Source organism: Oncorhynchus tshawytscha, linkage group LG12 (assembly GCF_018296145.1).
Source record: "Oncorhynchus tshawytscha isolate Ot180627B linkage group LG12, Otsh_v2.0, whole genome shotgun sequence".
Lineage (NCBI taxonomy): Eukaryota > Metazoa > Chordata > Actinopteri > Salmoniformes > Salmonidae > Oncorhynchus > Oncorhynchus tshawytscha.
Window position 1 is genome coordinate 45,785,101 of NC_056440.1, and position 23,806 is coordinate 45,808,906.

The 23,806-nt window shown below is 42.2% G+C and overlaps 1 protein-coding gene and 1 long non-coding RNA gene across 6 annotated transcripts in view; one reads left to right on the forward strand and one right to left on the reverse strand.

Annotated features, from left to right (window-relative positions):
- The window catches only part of LOC112263397 (rhotekin), a 139,738-nt gene that overhangs the window by 65,014 nt on the left and 50,918 nt on the right, over positions 1 to 23,806 (forward strand). Inside the window, exon 1 of one of the 5 annotated variants that reach the window (XM_042330697.1) lies at positions 10,547 to 10,667. The exons of the other annotated variants lie outside the window; for them this stretch is intronic. Coding sequence (XP_042186631.1) covers positions 10,635 to 10,667 — 33 coding nt within the window. The 5' untranslated portion in view covers positions 10,547 to 10,634. Of the gene's footprint in view, positions 1 to 10,546; positions 10,668 to 23,806 lie in introns of those variants that run through there. 5 annotated transcript variants of the gene reach the window in all.
- LOC112263398 lies at positions 3,085 to 10,296 on the reverse strand. The gene is made up of 3 exons (XR_002955491.2): positions 10,202 to 10,296; positions 3,595 to 3,700; positions 3,085 to 3,432 (listed from the first exon to the last, which is right to left on the reverse strand). It is a non-coding gene; the product is annotated as an uncharacterized LOC112263398 (long non-coding RNA).

Below are 23,806 nucleotides of genomic sequence, written 5' to 3' on the forward strand. Positions count from 1 at the left end.
TTTGCAATATTTTTTTGTGTTGCTTGCTGGCTATCTACAGAGGTTTGCTGGCTTGTTAGCTACAGTAGTTAGCTACTGGCATCAGTTGTTGCTGTGTGATCATATTTTGCCAATTCCACAGTTTGTAGAATGCATACTTTTTATTTATATATTTATTTATATGAATGAGCACAAATGGTAGACGCAGGACGAGTTCAGAACTCTATGATCAGAATACTAAAGCTGCATGATCAGAACTCTATGATCAGAATACTAAAGCTGCATGATCAGAACTCTATGATCAGAATACTAAAGCTGCATGAACTGTAAAGTCTAGACATGGGCCATCAGACGATGTCACACAAACCCTTGTCATTTTTTTGTTGTCTTATGTTGCACCTTCCCCACGTTTTCATAACATCATGTTTGGATTCAGTATTGTGTCAGGTGAACTGTTGTCATCAAACTTTGGACTAATTCATTTTCCCATATTCTCCAAACTGTTGCCTTTCAATAGCTACCATGCCTATGCATTGCATAATTCTTCTGTAAGAAACATTTTAAATGTAGCATTATCCATATAGGACAATTCCCACTAGTGTAAAGGATTAAGGTTATACTGGAGGGTCTGGTTGATTCCTGTTGATGGCTGTGTGAATACCTATTGGTATAAATTCCCCAGAGAAGACTGGGAGCTGAGGCTGTCAGAGGCTCTGCGCTGGCAGGACTGGACTGGACTGAGGTTGGCCGGGCCGGCTGTTGAAAGGGGCCTCTGTTGCTGAGAGAGGTACTGAAAGGCCTGGACAGCCTGTTCTCCCCTCTGCCTCCGGACGATGATGTCAGTGGAACAAACCCTCAGACAGGGTGATGTCACGCTACCCCTTACCCACCAGCTCGTGATTAGGGGTCACTAGCACAGGGTCACAGAAGGAGTGGGGGTCTGGGGTGTTGAAACGGTGCCCTTTTTTAAGTTGGCTGACTTTGACTCTGGGACTGCTTCCCATAAGGCTGCCTGTCTGCCTGTTGTGTTGTGAAACTCTTATCCTGCACCTGCTGCATGCAGGCACATTTTTCTCTCTTTCTCGCTCTCCCTCTCTCTCGTGGATCATACCTCTAAAAGCTATTGGAATCTCCTCCTTTTGGCTCCTGGACAATTTTCACTTTCAAATTAAATTTGTTCCTTTGGGCTGCCGATGGACGACAGCCCAGTTAACACTCGGCTGGAGAGGGAGGGTCAGAGGGAGACGTGAGAGATGTGCAGAATGTACAGCAGAGGAGAGGAAAAGTACCCCACAAAGCACTGCACAAAAGTCTTCCTTGTGTGAAGAAGCAGATTGCCATAGCCTTCCTCCAGCAGGGGAACCGTATGGGCGTCTAATCTCTTCGTCACTGAGAGACAAAGGTTAAGCCCGTTTACTGTAGTGCTGGAGGAAAGAAGCAGCGGGGCAGAGGAAGGAGCGCAGCAGGCCTTTTTCATTGGCTCTGGGAAGGACACAGCTCAGTCCCCATTGGCTGAGCAGGATACTTGTCTGTCACAAAGACCCCTTGTTAACCCCTGCTCAGCCAAGACCCTCTCAAAGTGTCATTGGTCAGTGTGTCAGGTCACCGGTCGTGTTCCTTAGATAATGTGTCAGGGACACTTAGTCTGAATTTAAGCCCCCTTGAATCCACAGTTGTTGACCACGGCTGTCTAATGCCTGTTGCTGAGAGAATCTAGAAGGATCCATTTAGGATTCCATGTACTACAATATTTGAATAATATGATATACAGTGTGTTATTATGTAAAATGTCATTCACTTCTTCCAGTCCAAGCGGTTTACTGTTCGTACACTCACAATGAGTGTTGTTTATTTTTTATTTTTTTAACATTTCCTGACTGAAATGTGCCCTTGCCACTAGGAAGGAAATAGGCCACGTCATGTCTCATTAATACAATTGACTATCAAAGACGAAATCCATCAAAAGTTGCACAAGCACAGAGCGTTGGAGAACGATGGATGGATGGATGGACGGAAAGCAGGACGGAGAGAACTAAGACGGAGACTTTGCTCTTGATGTGTATGACGAGGAAGGAAGGAAGGGAACTCTAGGGACTGACTGCTTAGATAGGAAGAGAGATGGTTGTTTGTTTGGAAAGCATTTTTGCCAGTGAGAGAGTAAATAGGAAGGAAGAAGTCTCAGTGGGACACAGCTAGAGAGTTTAGGCAGACCAATGGAATTGCCCGCAGTTGAATGCAAGGCATCAGACTATGATTTGCGTCCCAAATGGCAACCTATTTCTTTTATAGTGCACTAGGGCTCCATAGGGCCCTGATCAAATGTAGTGCCCTGTATAGGGTTCCATTTGGTATGCAACTTAGGTCCTCTGTTGGCATTTGAGCACATCAAACGTGACCATTTATTCAGTATTGACGTAGTATGGTGTCATTTGAGGACCACAACTCATTCGTGGTCCTTTTGGTTAGACTCTCCATTTTATCACTTACTGTATGCTGTCAGTGTGCAGTTATTTGTTTTATGTATCGGTTTCATGTGTGTGTGTGTGTGTGTGTGTGTGTGTGACCATACACGGTTTGTCTGGTTGTTGTTATTTAGTGTGTATGGCAGTGTAGTCTGCTTTCCAGTACCTCAGTGCTCCGAGGGTAAAGGGAAGTGAGGCAGGGAACGGTTGGTAGGTTGTCCTCTCTGGCCACGTGCCCACTGCTTCCTGGAACTCTAATCCTATTAACTGCAAGATATTTACTGCTCTAACTCAGTTCTCCTGGCCTATCTACGCGTGCACACACACAGAGTAACAATGTTTATTTTCTTTTTCTCCCCATTTCGATCTTGTCTCATCACTGCAACTCCCCAACGGGCACGGGAGGCAAAGGTCGAGTCATATGTGTCCTCTGAAACATGACCCTCCAAATAGCGCCTCTTAACACTTGCCCGCTTAACCCGGAAGCCAGCCGCACCAATGTGTCGGAGGAGGAAACGTCGTTCAACTGACGACCGAGGTCAGCCTGCCGGCGCCTGGCCCGTCACAAGAAGTCGCTAGTGCGCGATGAGTCATGTTAAGCCCCCCGGCCAAACGCTCCCCTAACCCGGACGATGTTGGGCCAATTGTGCGCCGCCCCTATGGGACTCCAGATCACTCCCGGTTGTGATACAGCTCGGGATCGAACCTGGGTCTGTAGCCTTAGACCGCTGGGAGGTAGGGTTCAAGCTTTTTATAAACGGTCTTCTGTCTCGTGTTGTTAACTGTCTTTAATCCTACATGCAATCCAAAAGCATCCTTCTGTGTTGTTGATGATGCTACAGTAGACTCGTTGTCGACGGCTGTTTGACCATGCTGCCCCTGGCTCTTAGCTGTGTGTGGGAGTCGTCATAGTACTCAAAGTGAAGAGGTTACCATAACAAACCGTCACAGGACAGCCTCCTCCTCAGTCCTTAGCCGGAGGTGAAGAGCTCTGTTGACAGAATAGATGTGGAGATGGGTTATGCGTGAGTTTATTTGTGTAGAAGCAAAGCCAAAACAGACCCACTCTTGTTCGGTCCTATCCTTTCTACACCTCATCATTAATCTCTTCATCTGTTTTTCATTCCCTTTCTTTGCTCAACCATATACTTACTCAACCAGGGCTCTCCTTTCCGTCTCCCATTCTCTTCCATCCTATCCCATCTCATCCATCCAGGTTGCCATCCTTCCACCTCTCCTCCCAGTGCCATTTTGTTTGTCTGGGTAAAGAGGGAAGGAACAGTGTGACTGACAGGAGGAAGTCAGGCCAGGCCTCCCCTGGTCCAAGCATGTAGTAATTAAGACCTATTGGATTGGCTATAAAATAGAACCTCTGATTCACTTAATAGCTGCTTAAATCTGATGGTAATACTTGACTTAAATGCTGCAGGTAGGCTATAATGCAGTTATAAAGCATTGTACGACTTGTCTTTAGCATGTATGACGATCATAAGTTTTATCTCATAATGATCCTGAATTTACAGCCTATTATAAGCCATATAATGTATGCTTATAACAAGTTATGTAAAGCATTATTATATAGGCAATACCTAAAGTATTGTATTGATGGAATGTTTTTTGTCTTCAGGGCACCATTTGTAAATGAGACACTGGTCACAATTGGGTTCCCCTGAAATATATAAAAGTTGATAAAAATAAATGACCAATCTGATATACTTCCTGACTGATCCAATAGTTAACCAGTGCCCATAATCAACTAGAAATATTGCTAGTTGATGATGGGCACTGGAGACGCCATTGCCTTTAGGTGTGTATAGGCTCATAGACATTCATTTATGATTAGGCCTAAGCAGGGCTGTCCCCTATTATTTAAAAATAATAATAATCTTGGTTGACCAAGAGTCTTTCGACCAATCGACTGGTCGATATTCTTAAACGTATATTTTTCCATATACTGTAGACACACCGTATGTGTTTTAATGAAATCAGCTATATGTAAGCTACTGAGCTTGTCTGATGCTTTAAGCACACTGATTAAATTATTAAGACACACCCATTACTCGAGGGAGCCAGAGATAGCCTAACCAGAAGAACAAAAACTTGTCCCAAACCACCACCTCCCACTGCTGCTGGCCTTCACAGATTTTGCCATTACACTCCCGAAGTTGTCCGTTTTAGACTACACCAGGGGTCAGCAACCTTTTCCATTTGGAGTGCCAATTTATCTTGCCATTTCTACCAGTCTACGTGCCAGTTATGATTTTCATATGCACATTTTCATGGAACAGTTTAATTTATTTTATGATAAATTATACAAATCTAAAAGTAACTTATATTGCCATTGCCAACTATGCCATTGCCAACTAGCCTACATAAAGCCAAAAAAAATAAAATAATTGCAGCGGCTATGCTTGGCCTGTTTGCAAGGAACTTGAAACATTGTATTAACTTGGTCCAGCCCAGATGCTAACAAACTTGCAACATTATATAAAATATTCTGGACCCTCCAAGTTTCCTGCGCAAGGGATAACAGGTAATCAGGCAGGCCTATTTTATGATGTTTCCACCTGATCAGAGCATTACATTTTTTTCACCCTTCAAACCGTGGTTATCGAAGGGGAGAAAGCTGGAAAGATTTGTTCAAATAGGCTACATTGAGGAACTGTTGTTATTCTTAGTGGATGTAAAAACATACTTTGTTTACTTGCTGTTTTGATGTGAAGAGAAATTATTTGAGAAGCTCCACAACTCATTCGTGGTGGTTAATTAAGTAACTCAGAAATACTATCAGATCCCTAAATGTGTATATATATATATATATATGAGCGCAGGCCAGGTTGCCTAATTCTATGCATAATCAAGTGCACGTCCTTATTCAACATTGACAAGAGGGCTCCTAATAAAACACAATGAATAAATTGACAACTCGTAAATGGAATGAAATAAGTGTAGCCTACTGTAGGTTGTTTGCAGAGCACACAGTGTCCACTCCGACAATGAGAAATGTAAAATACTGTAATAATAATAATATATTGAATGCATTAACAGAGATTATGCTAACCAAACAAACATTGTAAATGAGAAATTATGTGATTTTAAAAGTAAATGTACTACTGGTAATACTGGTGTGCCATCCCCACGGCCTCCGCAATGGAATAGTCCACCGAGACAGGCATCAATCAAGACGTGCCCTACATTTGAATTTCTTTGCAACTGCTAGACTAAAAAATTCTCGGTCGACCAACAGCCTTGACCAAACAATTGACCAGTCGACTAAATGGAGTCAGCCCTAGGCCTGAGTAAGTTGATTAGGCTGTTGATTTGTTAAACGCCTGCCTCTATTGAATGGGTAAAACCATTTGAAATAAGTAACTTTTTGACAGCACCCCTTTCGATTTGAATGAAACCTTCCATACTTAGTGCTCAGAAAGTGACTTTTTGGACCTGAATGCCAAAACATTCAAGAGATGAAGGTGCTCAGTTGGCCCATTTTGCATACCGCACCATACCATGAGACATCCATGTCTTCCTCACTGAAAAAGATACATGGTTGAGATTGATACTATTTTAAAATCCTACAAACAGGGTTTTTCAAATATTGTATAATTATTTAGAGAATTTAAAAAAAAATCAAAATGGTCCTTTTTTGTTTGTTTGTTAACATCAATGATCTAAAATCGCTTAAACTTTTTTTCATGTTCACAAATGCTGTAGCTCAGACCCTATTTTACATCATCTAAGGTTGTTGCGTTGTGTCCACCATCGGTTGAGATACAACATGCTCTTGAATACAGGGTGGTTGTCATGTTTTGGACTAGTCTCAGGTTGCCATACCTCCAAAATCGCATCGTTGTCACAATCCTGCAATAAGGAGGGGAAGGGGTTCTGTCTATGATGTGTCTGTTTCTGTGTTGTGTACTCAAATGAACATTTTCCTTTTTGTCTAGTTGTAAGCTCTCCAATGTGTTTTATTTGATTGTCACACTCTCAGTATACAGTGCATTCGGAAAGTATTCAGACCCCTTGACCATCCGGCTCGATTCGGTCTTATGTAGCAAATTATGAAACTTTTTTTTTTATATTGGATAAAAGTACAGACTCGAGCTAAAAAATTATATGTACACTACAGTTGAGGAACAATGGGAAAGTAATTCTGCTTTGAAAATTGATTAACTTGTAGCCTCAATTTTGAGAAAATGGCCCTTGTTTTGGTACACCTACTGGAGAGCTCTTCTTTGTCTACACCCATTCAGCATCGTTCACACCCTCTTAAACCTTAGCCCCGCCCATCTCTTTAAGGATTCACATGTGAGGCTGTGTACTAAAAAACCAAAGATTAAAATTTAAGGCTGGTTTAATCTACACGTGTGTTTTGTAAATTTAATCTGGAGTGCCAGAGTGCACTGGGTGTTCGTAAACTGTGTCGTCAGATTGGCCGTTTTGTAAATTGAGTGTTTCGCACACTGGACGCTCTTGCCGAAATGTAGGGTTGATCTGAGCGTTCTGACCTAACAGCTTGGGTGCTTGACTACTGCTGTCTGGCTGACGTTGGCTAGCTTGCTATCTACTTCCAGACACAAATGAGAGAACAGCTCACTCTGACCATTTTACTCACCCTAGCAGAGCTGGTTAGGCTGTTTTCATGTTATCCAGAACGTTGGTGACGTCAACTGTGCTGCTGGCAACAATTTAATTATGCTTTTATTTGCCAAAGCTTACTGAGACCGGCCATATTCAATGGGTGTTGAGCTGGGTAAATTCATCAATTATTCTGCGCTCTGGCACACTAAGACGAGAGTGCTCTGAAATCTGAGTAGAAAGTCAGAGTGAATTTACCAGCTACGTCTATCGACAGTTGTCGCAGTGACATCAAACATTCTATTGAAATGGTTACTTGCATAGTGGAGTCTTTTTGTTTTGACATGTAGCTAGCTAGCTAAACCATAAACCCAACTCATAACGTTACTACCCTGCATGAATCTGCAGGTAGCTAACCAACCAGGTTCAATGTTAGCTAGCTAACTGTTAATGGGATTTCTATGTTCATATGAATGATTAGAATATTCCACCCTGAAACCAAATGATTGTATGAAATTGATTAGAATCATGAGATTATTCTAATGTGTGGTTTTAGTCAGTAGAATTATATATCCGTGAGTGTAGTTTTTAGTCAGAGTTAGAGTATAACAATATATCTGTATTATAGTATCTTAAAAACAGACTGTCTGACAAGATTCGGTGCCAACCTTGGCTGGGGGCCAGAGTACTTCCCAGGGTCTCCCTAACTTGAGGGAGGACAGAGAGTGCTTCTCACGGACTCCCCTAATCGGCTGGGTAGCAGGACAATGTGTGCGTAGGATACCTAATGTTTTGTTTGTGTGTGAAGTATGTGCGTAAGAAGCCAGTATAAAATGAATGGTTTTGTACAACAGACAGCGCTCTCGTGAATAAACCTTATTGACTGTTTTAGCTGGGCCTCCGTCTGTTTCATTTCAATCAGTATCTTACAAATCCTGATTAGCAGACTGAGTAGTTTAATTGAATTGGTTTATGAACATTGAGAACATAATTCTCGTAACACTAACAATAGGCTATAACTAGCAATGCAAATGGCCTTGTGATACGAATAATATTACAACACAGTAACGCTAGCTAGCTAGCTAGCTAACATTACACTTTTACTGGAAATGAAAATGACTTACTGGCATGGTTGCCCTTAGTTTGAAAATCTATCCGAAGACAGATTTATTTATACAACAGACTTTTCAACTCCCTCCGTGTATTTGCAATCAAACACCAGAATTTTCTCCTTCTCCTTAGCTGTCATATTCTGCTTCCGCCGGGCATTCCACTGATGTCAAAACTCGGTCCTCCAGAAAATGGAGAGCATTATCAACACTTTTGCAGTTCTTTGTGATATGTTTTTTTTTAAAGCCACGTTAGAAATTATTACCTACATGTACTGGGCAGCTCATCTTATAGACAGAAGCGTGCTACATGGCAGACCAATCCGAACTCCTCTCTCGGCATGTCCAGCCCATCCATTATTTCAGCCAATCATGGCTAGCAAGGAAGGTTCCTGCCTTTTCCCTTGACTAAACCAACTAGGCTCGTAATTTAACAATTGTTTTCATATTAACAGATGGCATACAAGTTTGTTATTAAGGCACATGAAAGTTCACATGTTGCAGAAGGCATTTCTGTCAAACACATTTTGATAAAAATACATGTTTACGATCAAATGCCTCACCTGTGAAGTAGTAATGCGCGACATACACCTAGTTTCCTGAAACAAGTCAGAGGCTTTTAGATGATTGACGTTAAAGCTGCAATATGTAACTCTTTAGGCGAACCTGATCAAATTCACATAGAAATGTAAGTTGTGTAGAAATGTGAGTTATACCTGTCTGTCTCATTCAAGACAAGTCTAAGAAGCAGTAGACATGTTCTTACGTGTGCTATTTCTATGCTTCAAACACCAGCTTCAAACAGCTGAAAATACAATATTTTTGGTTATTGACAATATATTTCACAGTGGTTTAGTTGGTACAAGCATTCTCTACACTATGCGTTGCTTGTTTTGTCACATAAATTAAAATTAGGGGAACTACTCGAATTCTAGCAACCAGGAAATGGCTGAGTGATTTCTGCATATTGCACCTTTTTTTTAAAGGTTTAAACATGTAATATTTGTTCTAAAAAATTAAGAAATAATACAATTGTTTGATAACTTTAAGGTTTTAATTTGTATCATACTCATCCGTTTTATCTTTTCTGGTGAAGACATGGATTTCCTATGGTGGGTTATGCAAAATGTGTCAACTTTGAGCACTTTATCTCCTTGTTGGCATTCAGGACCAGAAAGTCAGTGTCTGACCACTGCTTCCATGGGTAAACATGTATTGAAAGTTTTGTTTAAATCAAAAGGGATGCTGTCAAAAAGTGATTGAATTCAAATGGATTTGCTCTAAACGTATGTCAGAGCATGCAGTCGCTGTATTTGAAGCTTGTTTGTTGTCACATTTTAATTATGTAGTGCTCATCCGTTTACTCTGTTCTCATTTCCAGCAGGCTGCAAAACGCGTCCATCCATCACCAGCCACCGCGCGATGTCCATCAGCGCACACAAACTTCCCAGTGCACCCACAGGGCCATGCAATTTAGCAAAGACCAGGGAATTCAGGCGGATGTTTTATTTCGAGAGTAGGGTTGGTTTAAATATAGTTATTTGTTTGAAATGTCAAACAACTATTTAGATGTTTTTATTTGCATATTTCGCATGGTATTGAAGTGAAATGTCACTGCCTGATTTTAAATACGGATTTTGATTTGGATATATTATAGTAAGTGTCATACTTTCCAAACAGAACCTACAACAAGGTTGATCATTTTTAGACACATTCCAGGCAATGACGGGTCCAGAAACTCACACAACTGCCACACCAAGTCTCCATATCGCAAACAGGCGATGGAATCTCGAAATGTATTTGATTGAGCGATAGAAATTTAGGCGAGAGATTTCAGGGATTTACGGTACTGTGGTGGCAGTAGTTTAGCTGTGGACTAATGCGTAAGAAAACAATGCAAGCCTACCTTTTTAACACATACGATTTGAGTTATTTGGTATTGCTCGGGAAAAGTGACTGTTTCATGTGTCACTATTTCGAAAACTGCACACGCAGTCTCTTATTTAGGATGTCATTTTCCATAGGTGGACGGATATAGGCACAGTCAGCAACGGATTTGACATACACGCGTACCTTATTTTCAAACCTTGCCCACGCTCCAGCCTTCTTTGCCGGTGTACGCACACAGCACACCCTCCTCCTCAGCCGCCTCTCCGGTTAGTCCTCCCGGCAGTCAGTCTTTACTCGTCCGGTGCTGAAGAGCGAGTCGGGGGGGCTTCGGATGACAGCGCCGAGATGAGGTCGGGCAGATGACCGCCACATTCTCCGCTGGTCCTGCGCAAGCCAGGAGTATCCGTTTTTTGGGAACGGACGACAATAATACAAAAACAGGTTGTAGCCTAGGCTACTACAGTTTTTCAACAAACAAAAAAACGGATTGATTTATTATCTCCTGAGGAATCAGAGTTCTGGGTGTGCGAGCTGTTTGGGACTTTGCTTGTAACCTGGTATTGCATAAGTGTGTTGCTTGTTTGGATATTAGGAGAGTCTTCGTCTTTGAACTACCATGGCCAGCGTGAATAACTCAAAGAATCTACGGGTAAGTGTAGTGGCTTTATGTTAACCTAAGTAGTTAGGCAACATAATAACCATTATATGGTTATAATTTCATAGGTGTTTCTAGAGGAAATGTTGCAATGCTTTGATTTAGAATAATTGACAAGAGGCTACGCCATTGTCTGTCCTTCTGCCATAAAATCAATGACAACAGTCCGTCATTACATAAATACAAGTGGCAAGTACAATTGTTGTAGCTCATTGTAAAGCAGTGAAAGCTCATTAAGTATTTTTATGGAGAAACCCCATTGCGACTAGAACGTGCGTCTCTCATAAGGCATGGAGACGCATTCAGAACATGCACCACCATGCCCCATTGGCGATTGTTCTTGGAGGTGACATTAATAGCAGAGGTAGATCATTTTCTATGAATGATATATACACACACACACAGAGAGTGTTTGGCTGTGGCATAGCTCTCATGTGGTTGGGTCACAGGGTATATGGGTTGTAATTGGGATACTCTGATGTTCAGTGGGACATTGTCTGACATTCTTTCAAGTGGAACAATGCAGCTACTATGCTTTTTTTTTAAACTACATTTGTCATCAATGTATTTCCGGACTGTGGAGAGCTTCTCTAGATGCCTTGAGCTTCCGGAAAAGGCAAAGGCTTGTAGCTGTGGCAGAATCTCTCACTATTTCTCATTGACCACACTGTGATAAAGGACATGGTCATCTGTATTTTGGACCTGTCTAGTCATATCTCAATGTTAACTTGTGGTGTCCGATGATCTGCTAGGTTGTCTGGGCTCCAGGCACATGCCAGCATCACTGGAGAGCTACAGCAGCATACAACTGTCTAGGGTTGCTGAAACACATCTGATGCCTGATTAGCCAAATACCCTATTACAGATCATTTTGGGATTGCACCTTTTCCTCAATGACAGACTCATTCCTGCAGTGTGTGTGTGTGTGTGTGACATAAGCACATTTCTTTGTGTACGCTTGCATGTGTGTGCGTGCGACCATACTTGTGTGTGTCCGGGATGTCTTGTACTTTTAATATGGAAAGGTCACTTGTGTTCTGATACACAGAGACTGCGACAGCGAGTCTGCTCTTTTCATCTTGTCATTCTAGCAATCTCTCTACATCTCCATTTCCTGTTCTTGAGAGAGGGAGGCGATTATCTCTCACAGAAAATAGCACTGTTCCCTGAGATGCATCCCTGACTCCCATGGCACATCTTCCTTAGGACGGAAAGCACTATCTTGTAGAAGGGGACAATCATTCTGGTTGTTTTTTCCTGGGCTGCAGAGTGCCATACAGGCAGTGTGATGGATGTGTGAGAACCTGCAGGGGGATAGATTGATGTGTATGTAGATAATGACTCCATCAGCCAGTGGTATACTGTAGACAGACAGGTAATGCAGTGTTGGCATGCATCTCTGCTAGCAGACATGAGTTGTGTTACACAGATCTGTGTCTGTTTTGAAAGCTGCTTTCCTTTCTCCTGCCATTAGATTGTATGTGTGTTAATGAAGTTACTCCTGTGTTACTGTTGTTTTTGAGTAGTGGTGAGAACATGCGCGCACGCACACACACACACACACACACACACACACACACACACACACACACACACACACACACACACTCTGGTGTAGACTGAATTAGGTCAGCACACACACGAACATCATACCAAAGTCGTCATTGGTGTCCCTGACCCAGCAAGCACACTGGGTCTATTAAGGTTCAGAGATATGATAGGAATCTGGAGAGGTTTAATAGTGCACGCCTTCAGCACTATGTCTCCCTGATATTAAAAGCCTGGCCACACTGAATCAATACTAATATTATCACAGGCTGTTCTTCACACACACACACAGTACTGACCATACATATATGCTCATACACTTTAAGAGGGAGATACACTTTTACAGAGTACATAGGAGTTATTCAAGTAAGAGAGTGGGGCTGTGTGTGTGTGTGTGTGTGTGCGCACATATCGGTGCGACCCAGAGGGACCCTCCAAGCCAGCCTCGCCGCCTGCTCCAATGCGGAGAATGTGAATCAGCCATGGCCACACACATTCTGTTAGGCATCCGAGCCAGCGGTCATCTACTGTTACAACAGGCGGCAGTAGGACATTACCTAATTTTTGCCTGCATAGGCCTTTTAGACCTCCAGTGCGCATGTCGGTCACAAGTGGTTGTAGTGGTTTGCAGATGTGGGTGGGCATAAGGCAGGTCATGAGAAACACAAGACTAATAAAATGTATTTTCAAAAAAATAGACTAGCATATTTTGAGTTTAATTAGGCCTATGTTACTGGTCTGTGCAGCCATGTCTGCGCCATCCAAATTAAATCAATTTATTTTGTTCATTAAACAGACGACACACCTACCTGATCAGTCAACACACAGCCTATATTTTATAGTAAGAATATAACAGAATATTACAGAATAAAATACAAATAAATATATATACAGTACCCGTCAAAGTTTGGACACACCTACTCATTCAAGGGTTTTTCTTTACTTTTACTATTTTCTATATAGAAGAATAATAGTGAAGACATCAACTATGAAATAACACATGGAATCATGTAGTAACCAAAAAAGTGTTAAACAAATAAAAATGTTTTATATTTGAGATTCTTGAAAGTATCCACCTGCCTTTAATTGCAGCTTTCACACTCTTGGCATTCTCTCAACCAGCTTCACCTGGAATGCCTTCCCTGCAGTCTTGAAGGAGTTCCCACATATGCTGAGCACTTGTTGGCTGCTTTTCCTTCATTCTGCGGTCCAACTCATCCCAAACCATCTCAATTGAGTTTAGGTCGGGTTATTGTGGAGGCCAGGTCATCTGATGCAGCACTCCATCAATCGTCTTCTTGGTCAAATAGCCCTTATACAGCCTGGCGGTGTGTTGGGTCATTGTCCTCTTGAAAACAAATGATAGACCCACTTAGCACAAACCAGATGGGCACAAACCAGATGGGATGGCGTTTCGCTGCAGAATGCTGTGGTAGTCATGCTGGTTAAGTGTGCCTTGAATTCTAAATAAATCGCTGACAGTGTCACCAGCAAAGCACTCCACACCATCACACCTCCTTTTCCATGCTTCACTGTGGGAAAAACACATGCGGAGATCATCAGTTCACCTACTCTGCATCATTCTAACACTGTGGTTAGAACCAAAAATCTCCAATTTGGACTAAAGGACAGATTTCAACTGGTCTAATGTCTATTGCTCGTGTTTCTAGGCCCAATCAAGTCTCTTATTGGTGTCTTTTTAGTAGTGGTTCTTTGCAGCAATTTGATCATGAAGGCCTGATTCATGCAGTCTCCTCTGAACAGTTTATGTTGAGATGTCTGTTACTTTAATTTTGTGAAGCATTTATTTGGGCTGCAATTTCTGAGGCTGGTAACTCTAATGAACTTGTCCTCTGCAGCACAGGTAACTCTGGGTCTTCCTTTCCTGTGATGGTCCTCATGAGAGCCAGTTTCCTCATAGCGCTTGATGGTTTTTGCAACTGCACTTGAAGAAACTTCATGTCTTAAAGTAAAAAAGGACTGTCGTGTCTCTTTGCTTATTTGACCTGTGCTTACCATAATATGGACTTGTTATTTTACCAAATAGGGCTATCTTCTGTATTACCACCCCTACCTTGTCACAACGCAACTGATTGGCTCAAACGCATTAAGGAGGAAAGAAATTCCACAAATTAACTTAACAAGGCACACCTGTTAATTGAAATGTATTCTAGGTGACTACCTCATGAAGTTGGTTGAGAGAATGCAAAGAGTGTGCAAAGATGTCGTCAAGTCAAAGGGTGGCTACTTTGAACAATCTCAAATATATTTTGATTTGTTTAACACTTTTTTTGTTGGTTACTACATGATTTGATGTGTTATTTAATAGTTTTGATGTCTTCACTATTATTCTACAATGTAGAAAATAGGAAACGTAAAGAAAAACCTTGAATGAGTAGCTGTGTCCAAACATGAGTGCTACTGTACAATGGATTTATTGTGATGGCGTGTATTACATTTATTTATTTGATTTTAAATTTAGATGTTCGAACGGCACACATCAGCAGCTTGTATGCGGTTTGTATGCATTGAGACCTAGAGATGCTAAATGTGTTTGTTAATTAACTGTAGATTACCATGAGACCGGCACCCTTTTGCATGACAATAACCGGCTGAGAAAATGTCATGACCACTACAGCCCTTGGCAGAACTTTACTGAAATTATTACTAGGACATTTGGCAGCAATAAAAGTTTTGACTTTGATACCAGCAATACCTTTCAGATATAAAGGTGTGAAAAAGTTGGATGTATGGTTAAAGTTGGTGGAAAAGGGGTTAAGACAGAGACTCACATGACCCAATTTATTTTATTTTCTCTCTCTCTCTCTTCACACATACGTAAACAAAAAGAGACGCAGACTCTGACAGACGAAATACAAATGTGTTTGTATGCATGCCTTCAAGTTTGCATATGTATTTTCTGCAAGGATGTGAAATGTGTAATTGAGAGATGAGTAGAAAAAAAGAGGACAAAAGAGGAGACTGATTGGTTTGCAAGTGCACACACACACACACGTGTGCAGACGCACACACACACACACACACACACTTAAGAGTGTGGGCCATTAGTAACTAGAGAGGTTCCTGAGTGCTCTGAAGTGACACAGAGTAATAGAGACTTGGAGCTCATTTTGCAACTATATACTTTGGCAATATTTGACCTAAAACACTTGTCACGCCTTGACCTTAGTTATCTCTGTTTACCTTTCTTATTTTGGTTAGGTCAAGGTGTGACTAGGGTGGGTATGTTAGTTTAGTCTTGTCTAGGGTTTTTTGTATATCTAAGGGTTTTGTAAGTCTAGGGATATGTATGTCTATGGTGGCCTGAATTGGTTCCCAATCAGCGGCAGCTGTTTATCATTGTCTCTGATTGGGGACCATATTTAGGTAGCCATTTCCATAGGGTATTTGTGGGTTCTTATTCTATGTTTAGTTGCCTGTCTGCACTACTCATATTTGCTTCACGGTTTGTTTTGTTAGTTTGTTCAGTGTTCTTTCTTTATTAAAAAAGTGTACGCTTACCACTTGGTCTCCTCCTTATGTGAATGTTGACCTTTTATCAGTGATGGATACAGTTATATATTTCTTACATGTTTTCTTTTTTTGTTACTGGAAGTAGCGTTAACTAGTGTTAGTCTGCTGTACATGCCCCAACACTCGGGTATTTTTCATCCTAGAGTTTGTTCTGCATCTTCTTTTTAAAGGTGCGCTATGCAGAAATCACTCAGCCATTTACTGGTTGCTTAAATTCTAATAGTTTGACATAACAATCAAGTATAATGTAGAGAATCGTTGTACCGTGAAATATTTTTCCGTAACATAACCAAAAAATGTATTTTCAGCTGTTTTGATGCTGGTGTATTTTTTTTTTTTAAAGACGCAAAAACGAAACTTAAGAACGGAAAGCATAGAAATAGTGCACATAGAACTGATCAGAAGTTTTGAGATTATGCTGCGGGACTTCAGATGTAATTTGTGGTTTAGTACGGTACCCTGTGTCACTGCTTCCTTGCTTCAGACCACCGTAAGTGGGAGTTAGATCACTGATTATGCTTTTGGGTCCCAAGGCGGAGAGCCATATAGATTGCAAAATAGTTGTGAAGAGATTTTTGATGGCACGTGGTCTATGTATTGACAGGCCATTTTTCGTTCCTCATGATCAATAGTGTAAGAATTGTTATTCCTCTGTCCTGCATGCACACCCCCAAAAAACACTTTTTTTGTTTCTACATGATCAGAACAAGCTGTAACTGGACTGTAAGCATATTACTTACTAAAACTGTTGTTACACTGAGGTTTTTATTCTAAGAGAAACTAAAATGACTGGGACCTGGATGCCATGTACAGTATTATAGTCTCTAAAAGGAAAGATATTTCCACCGTTTTCCGTGCATGTCACTTTCCTTTCATAATGCATCCTTAATTACAAAGCTATTATTATTTTTTAGATATTCTCACAGTGCACATCTGTAAATCCCAAACTCTAAAAGTAATTGGAAAGGTAGATGCTGTGTTTTTTATTTACAGTACTAATGGACAGCTGGAGGCATTTTGAAAACAGGTTTTCAAACACTTGATTTTCACAAGAGTACTGTAGCAGGTGTAGCCCATCATGCAAACAATGTTTCCTATTAGCAGGATAATAGACTCGTCATAGCCTGTAGGTGTGAAAATCCCCCAGTTTGCAATGTATTCAATACTTAAGTACTCTAAAGTGTTAGTGACTTGCAAAAGTATTCATCCTCCTTGGTGTTTTTTCCTATTTTGTTGCATTTCAACCTGCAATTTAAATGGATTTTTATTTGGATTTCATGTAATGGACACACCAATAGTCCAAAATGGTGAAGTGAAAAAAAAAAAAATATTAAAAAAAAAAAAAAACGGAAAATCGGTGCGTGTATATGTATTCACCCCCATTGCTATGAAGCCGCTAAATAAGATCTGGTGCAACCAATTACCTTCAAGTCACATAATTAGTTAGATTGCACACAGGTGGACTTTAAGTGTCACATGATCTCAGTATATATACACCAGTTCTGAAAGGCCCCAGAGTCTGCAACACCACTAAGCAAGGGGCACCACCAAGCAAGCGGCACCATGAATATCAAGGAGCTCTCTTATATAACAATATCCAAATTTTTGAACGTCCAGAGGCGCACCATTAAATCTATTATTAATAAATGGAAAGAATTTGGCACCACAAAAAACCTGCCAAGAGAGGGCCTCTCACCAAAACTCACGGACCAGGCAAGGAGGGCATTAATCAGAGGCAACAAAGAGACCAAAGATTACCCTGAAGGAGCTGCAAAGCTCCACAGCGGAGATTGGAGTATCTGTCCATAGGACCACTTTAAGCCGTACGTACACTCCACAGAGCTGGGCTTTACGGAAGAGTGTCCAGAAAAAAAGCCATTGCTTCAAGAAAAAAAATAAGCAAACACGTTTGGTGTTCGCCAAGAGGCATATGGGAGACTCCCCAAACATATGGAAGAAGGTACTCTGGTCAGATGAGACTAAAATGGAGCTTTTTGGCCATCAAGGAAAATGCTATGTCTGGTGCAAACCCAACACCTCTCATCACCCTGAGAACACCCTATCCCCGCAGTGAAGCATGGTGGTGGCAGCATCATGCTGTGGGGATGTCTTTCATCGGCAGGGACTGGGAAACTGGTCAGAATTGAAGGAATGATGGATGGCGCTAAATACAGGGAAATTCTTGGGGGGAAACCCGTTAGTCTTCCAGACATTTGAGACTGGGACGGAGGTTCACCTTCCAGCAGGACAATGCCCCTAAGCATACTGCTAAAGCAACACTCGAGTGGTTTAACGGGAAACATGTACATGTCTTGGAATGGCCTAGTCAAAGCCCAGACCTCAGTCCAATTGAGAATCTGTGGTATGACTAAAATACTGCTGTACACCAGCGGAACCCATCCAACTTGAAGGAGCTGGAGCAGTTTTGCATTGAAGAATGGGCAAAAATCCCAGTGGCTAGATGTGCCAAGCTTATAGAGACACCCCAAGATACTGGCAGCTGTAATTGCTGCAAAAGATCGGGGGGTGAATAGTTATGCACTTTCCAAGTTTTCAGTTTTTTTTTGTCTAGACCACCTTTACTTCACACACCGAGATGTGTACAAAGCTCTCCCTCTCCCTCCATTTGGCAAATCTGACCATAAAAATGAAAGCAGGAAGCACCAGTGACTCAGTCAATAAAACTGATGAAGCAGATGCTAAGCTATAGAACTGTTTTGCTAGCACAGACTGGAATATGTTCCGGGATTCTTCCTATGGCATTGGAGTACACCACATCAGTCATTGGCTTCATCAATAAGTGCATCAATGATGTCGTCCACACAGAGACCGTACGTACATACCAGAATCCATGGATTACAGGCAACATCCACATTGAGCTAAAGGCTGGAGCTGCTGCTTTCAAGAAGCAGGACTCCTGGAAGCTTTTAAGAAATCCCGCTTTGCCCTCCGATGAACCATCAAACAGGCAAAGTATCAATGCAGGACTTAGATCGAATCATATTACACGGGCTCCGATGCTCGTGGGATGTGACGAGGCTTGCAAACCATTAGACTACAAAGGGAAGCACAGCCGAGAGCTGCCCAGTGACTTGAGCCTACCAGATGAGCTAAACTACTTCTAAGCTCGCTTCGAGGCAAAGAACACTGAGACATGCATGAGAGCACCAACTGTTCCGGACAACTGTGTGATCACGCTCTCTGTAGCCAATGTGAGTAAGACCTTTAAACAGGTCAACATTCACAAGGCCAGACCAATTACCAGGACGTGTACTGCGAGCATGCGCTGACCAACTGGCAAGTGTCTTCACTGACCTTTTCAACCTCTCCCTGTACAAGTTGGTATTACAAACATGTTTTAAGCAGACCACCATAGTCCCTGTGCCCAAGAACACTGGTAACCTTCCTAAATGACTACTGACCCATAGCACTCATGTCTGTGGCCATGAATTGGCTTTGAAAGGCTAGTCATGGCTCACATCAACACCATTATCCCAGAAACCCAATTTGCATACTGCCCTAACAGATCCACAGATGATGCAATCTCTCTTTCACTCCACACTGCCCTTTCCCACCTGGACAAAAGGAACACCTACAATGGGGAGAACAAGTATTTGATACACTGCCGATTTTGCAGGTTTTCCTACATACAAAGCATGTAGAGGTCTGTCATTTTTATCATAGGTACACTTCAACTGTGAGACTGAGTCTAAAACAAAAATACAGAAAATCACATTGTATGATTTTTAAGTAATTAATTTGCATCTTATTGCATGACATGAGTATTTGATACATCAGAAAAGCAGAACTTTATATTTGGTACAGAAACCTTTTGTTTGTACTTACAGAGATCATACTTTACCTGTAGTTCTTGACCAGGTTTGCACACACTGCAGCAGGGATTTTGGCCCACTCCTCCATACAGACCTTCTCCAGATCCTTCAGTTTTCAGGGCTGTCACTGGGAAAATCTGACTTTCAGCTCCCTCCAAAGATTTTCTATTGGGTTCAGGTCTAGAGACTGGCTAGGCCACTCCAGGACCTTGAGATGCTTCTTACGGAGCCACTCCTTAGTTGCCCTGGCTCTGTGTTTCGGGTCGTTGGAAGACCCAGCCACGACCCATCTTTAATGCTTTTACTGAGGGAAGGAGGTTGTTGGCCCCATCCACCCTCCCCTCAATACGGTGCAGTCGTCCTGTCCCCTTTGCAGAAAAGCATCCCCAAAGAATGATGTTTCTACCTCCATGCTTCACGTTTGGGATGGTGTTCTTGGGGTTGTACTCATCCTTCTTCTTCCTCCAAACACGGCGAGTGGAGTTTAGACCAAAAAAATATATTTTTGTCTCATCAGACCACATGACCTCCTCCCATTCCTCCACTGGATCCAGATGGTCATTGGCCATCTTCAGATGGGCCTGGACATGCGCTGGCTTGAGCAGGGGGACCTTGCGTGCGCTGCAGGATTTTAATCCATGACGGCGTAGTGTGTTACTAATGGTCTCTTTGAGACTGTGGTCCCAGCTCTCTTCAGGTCATTGACCAGGTCCTGCCGTGTTGTTCTGGGCTGATCCCTCACCTTCCTCATGATCATTGATGCGCCATGAGGTGAGATCTTGCATGGATCCCCAGACCGAGGGTGATTGGCCGTCATCTTGAACTTCTTCCATTTTCTAATAATTGCGCCAACAGTTTTTGCCTTCTCACCAAGCTGTTTGCCTATTGTCCTGTAGCCCATCCCAGCCTTGTGCAGGTCTACAATTTTAACCCTGGTGTCCTGACACAGCTCTCGGGTCTTGGCCATTGTGGAGAGGTTGCAGTCTGTTTGATTGAGTGTGTGGACAGGTGTATTTTATACAGGTAACGAGTTCAAACAGGTGCAGTTAATACAGGTAATGAGTGGAGAACAGGAGGGCTTCTTAAAGAAGAACTAACAGGTCTGTGAGAGCTGGAATTCTTACTGCTTGGTAGGTGATCAAATACTTATGTCATGTAATAAAATGCAAATTAATTACTTAAATCATACAATGTGATTTTCTGGATTTTTGTTTTAGATTAGATTAGTTTCACAGTTGAACTGTACCTATGATAAATATTACAGACCTCTACGTGCTTTGTAAGTAGGATACACTGCCGATTTTGCATGTTATCAAATACTTGTTCTCCCCACTGTATGTGAGAATGCTATTCATTGACTTCAGCTCAGCGTTCAACACCATAGTGCCCTCAAAGTTCATCAATAAGCTAAGGACCCTGCAACTAAACACCTCCCTCTGCAACTGGATCCTGGACTTGACGGGCTGCCTGATGGGCTGCCCCCATGTGGTATGGGTAGGTAACAACACATCTGCCATGCTGATCCTCAACACGGGCCCCTCAGGGTTGTGTGCTCAGTCCCCTCCTGTACTCCCTGTTCACTCATGACTGCATGGCCAGGTATGACTCCAACACCGTCATTAAGTTTGACGATGACACAACAGTGGTAGGCCTGATCACTGACAACGACGAGACGGCCAGGTCTCTGACCTCCTCCCTATAGGCTGTGTGGTGCCAGGACAACAACCTCTCCCTCAACGTGATCAATACTAAGGAGATGATTGTGGAGTACAGGAAAAGGAGGACTGAGCACGCCCCCATTCTCATCGACAGGACTGTAGTGGAGCATGTCGAGAGCTTCAAGTTCCCTGGTGTCCACATCACCAACACACTAACATGGTCCAAGCACACCAAGACGGTCGTGAAGAGGGCACTACATAACCTATTCTCCCACATCCCACTGAAAATATTTGGCATGGGTCCTCAGATCCTCAAAAGGTTCTACAGCTGCACCATCGAGAGTATCCTGACTTGTTGCATCAATGCCTGGTATGGCAACTGCTCGGCCTCCGACCGCAGGCACTACAGAGGGTAGTGCGAACGGCCCAGTACATCACTGGGGCCAAGCTTCCTGCCATCCAGGAACTCTATACCAGGGTGGTGTCAGAGGAAGGCCCTAAATGGTCAGACGCCAGCCACCCTAGTCATAGAATGCAAGCTGTACCGGAGTGCCAAGTCTAGGTCCAAGAGGCTTTTAAACAGCTTCTACCCCCAAGCCATAAGACTCCTGAACATCTAATCAAATGGCTACCCAGACTATTTGCATTGCCCCCCCTCCCCTTCTTTACATCACTGTTACTCTCTGTTATTATCTATGCATAATCACTTTAATAATTCTACCTACATGTACATATTACCTTGACTAACCGGTGACCCCCGCACATTGACTCTGCACTGGTACCCCCTGTATAATTTCTCGCTATTGTTATTTTACTTCTGCTCTTTAACTACTTGTTACTTTTATTTCTTTATCTTATTCATGTTTTTTAAACTGCATTGTTGGTTAGGGGCTTGTAAGTAAGCATTTCACTGTAAGGTCTACCTGTTGTATTTGGCCCATGTGACTAAAATTCGATTTGATTTGCCTACCGCAGGTGTTGTCTTTTATTTTACTACATAAAGGTCTTCTTACTCTTCTGGCATCTTGACCCAGTTTATGCCCTCATTTGCAATGCAAACCCGGGCGGCAGTGGTGTTTTGGTTCATTGTCTACATTTGGAGAAGAATCAAATAAATTTAGCCTAACAGCCAACATTAGGTACAACACTAGAAATATACATGTAAATAGGCCTGAACATAACGAAATATTGCTATAATCCTAACTCGAAAAAAACACCCCTCTGACAATAAGGTCCAGCATATCTCTTGATGATTTCTTCCTCAAAGAAATCCCGAGCCATGATACCTGAAAAAGGAGACATTGAATTATTGTTCAACACATAGCAGTCCGTGAGGTGTAGGCTACAATATTTTATGTAGCTTTTGCTCTGTAAATAGCTAAACCTACCATTTTAAAAATCAAATATGGGCCTGGTACCTGGTGAGAAATTGCCCCCCACACATGGAGTTTAAGGGGATGCTTGATCTTCTTCCTTTTTTTCTGTAGCAATTTTAAGCAAATTGCTCAAGGGCCACTGTTGATTCATCTGTGAAGATGGCGTCATTGAATGTCTCGCCAGCTTTGATCCATGCCTGGGCCTGCAGGACGCAAAGTTCTTTGTTAGTAAGACGAATCATTGGGTCGAAACTACAGAACCGTACAAAACAAGAACACACACATGGTTAATGCTCTGAAAAAAATCACATGTCTTACTGAGCCTTTCCATAAGTCCACGCCAGTTTCTTCAACTGTCTTCTGACTGTGATGTGGATGTTGTGCTGTGATGCCAGCAGATTACAGATGGCCTTTGCCGAGTGCTCTTCATCCTTTAGTGAGTCGGTCTCTTGAATAGTCTTGCTGGAAATGGAATACAGTGTAAAAATGTGCAGCATTCAGTAAAGACCAGCAGTCAATTTATTTAAACATTATTTTTGGCATTATTAGGCCTACTTTACTGTACCTGTACCTGTTAATTTCCCCTGTCTTTTGCGTTCGGCGTAACACAGGCATCTGATGATGGTGTTTGCGAATAGCACTGTCCGTGACCAAAATCCCCAAGTCTCCCAGTATTTCTTGAAATGTCTCCAGTAGATTTTCCATTCCTCCTGAAAGCCCTAATCTGCTCACTGAAATGAGTAGAGATCCTGGTCATGGTGCTACGTTGTTGTTGTTACAGCATAATCAAAGTGAGGACAATCGGCAATCTGCTGTATACTTATGGCCTATTGTAACCCGAAAGTCACACCTTTCCAGTACTCCTCACGCCACCCAAAACTCCACCCTAGACACAGTTACAATTTAAAAAGAAAGCTGTTTATCTAAATTTAAAATGACATTGCAACCAAAGAGAACAGACAAAATGGACATGGTTTTCATCAAGCCAGCTTCTTTCTATGGTGCTACCCAATCACCCACTTTCGGGTATTTACAGTGCCTTGCGAAAGTATTCGGCCCCTTGAACTTTGCGACCTTTTGCCACATTTCAGGCTTCAAACATAAAGATATAAAACTGTATTTTTTTTTTTTGAAGAATCAACAACAAGTGGGACACAATCATGAAGTGGAACGACATTTATTGG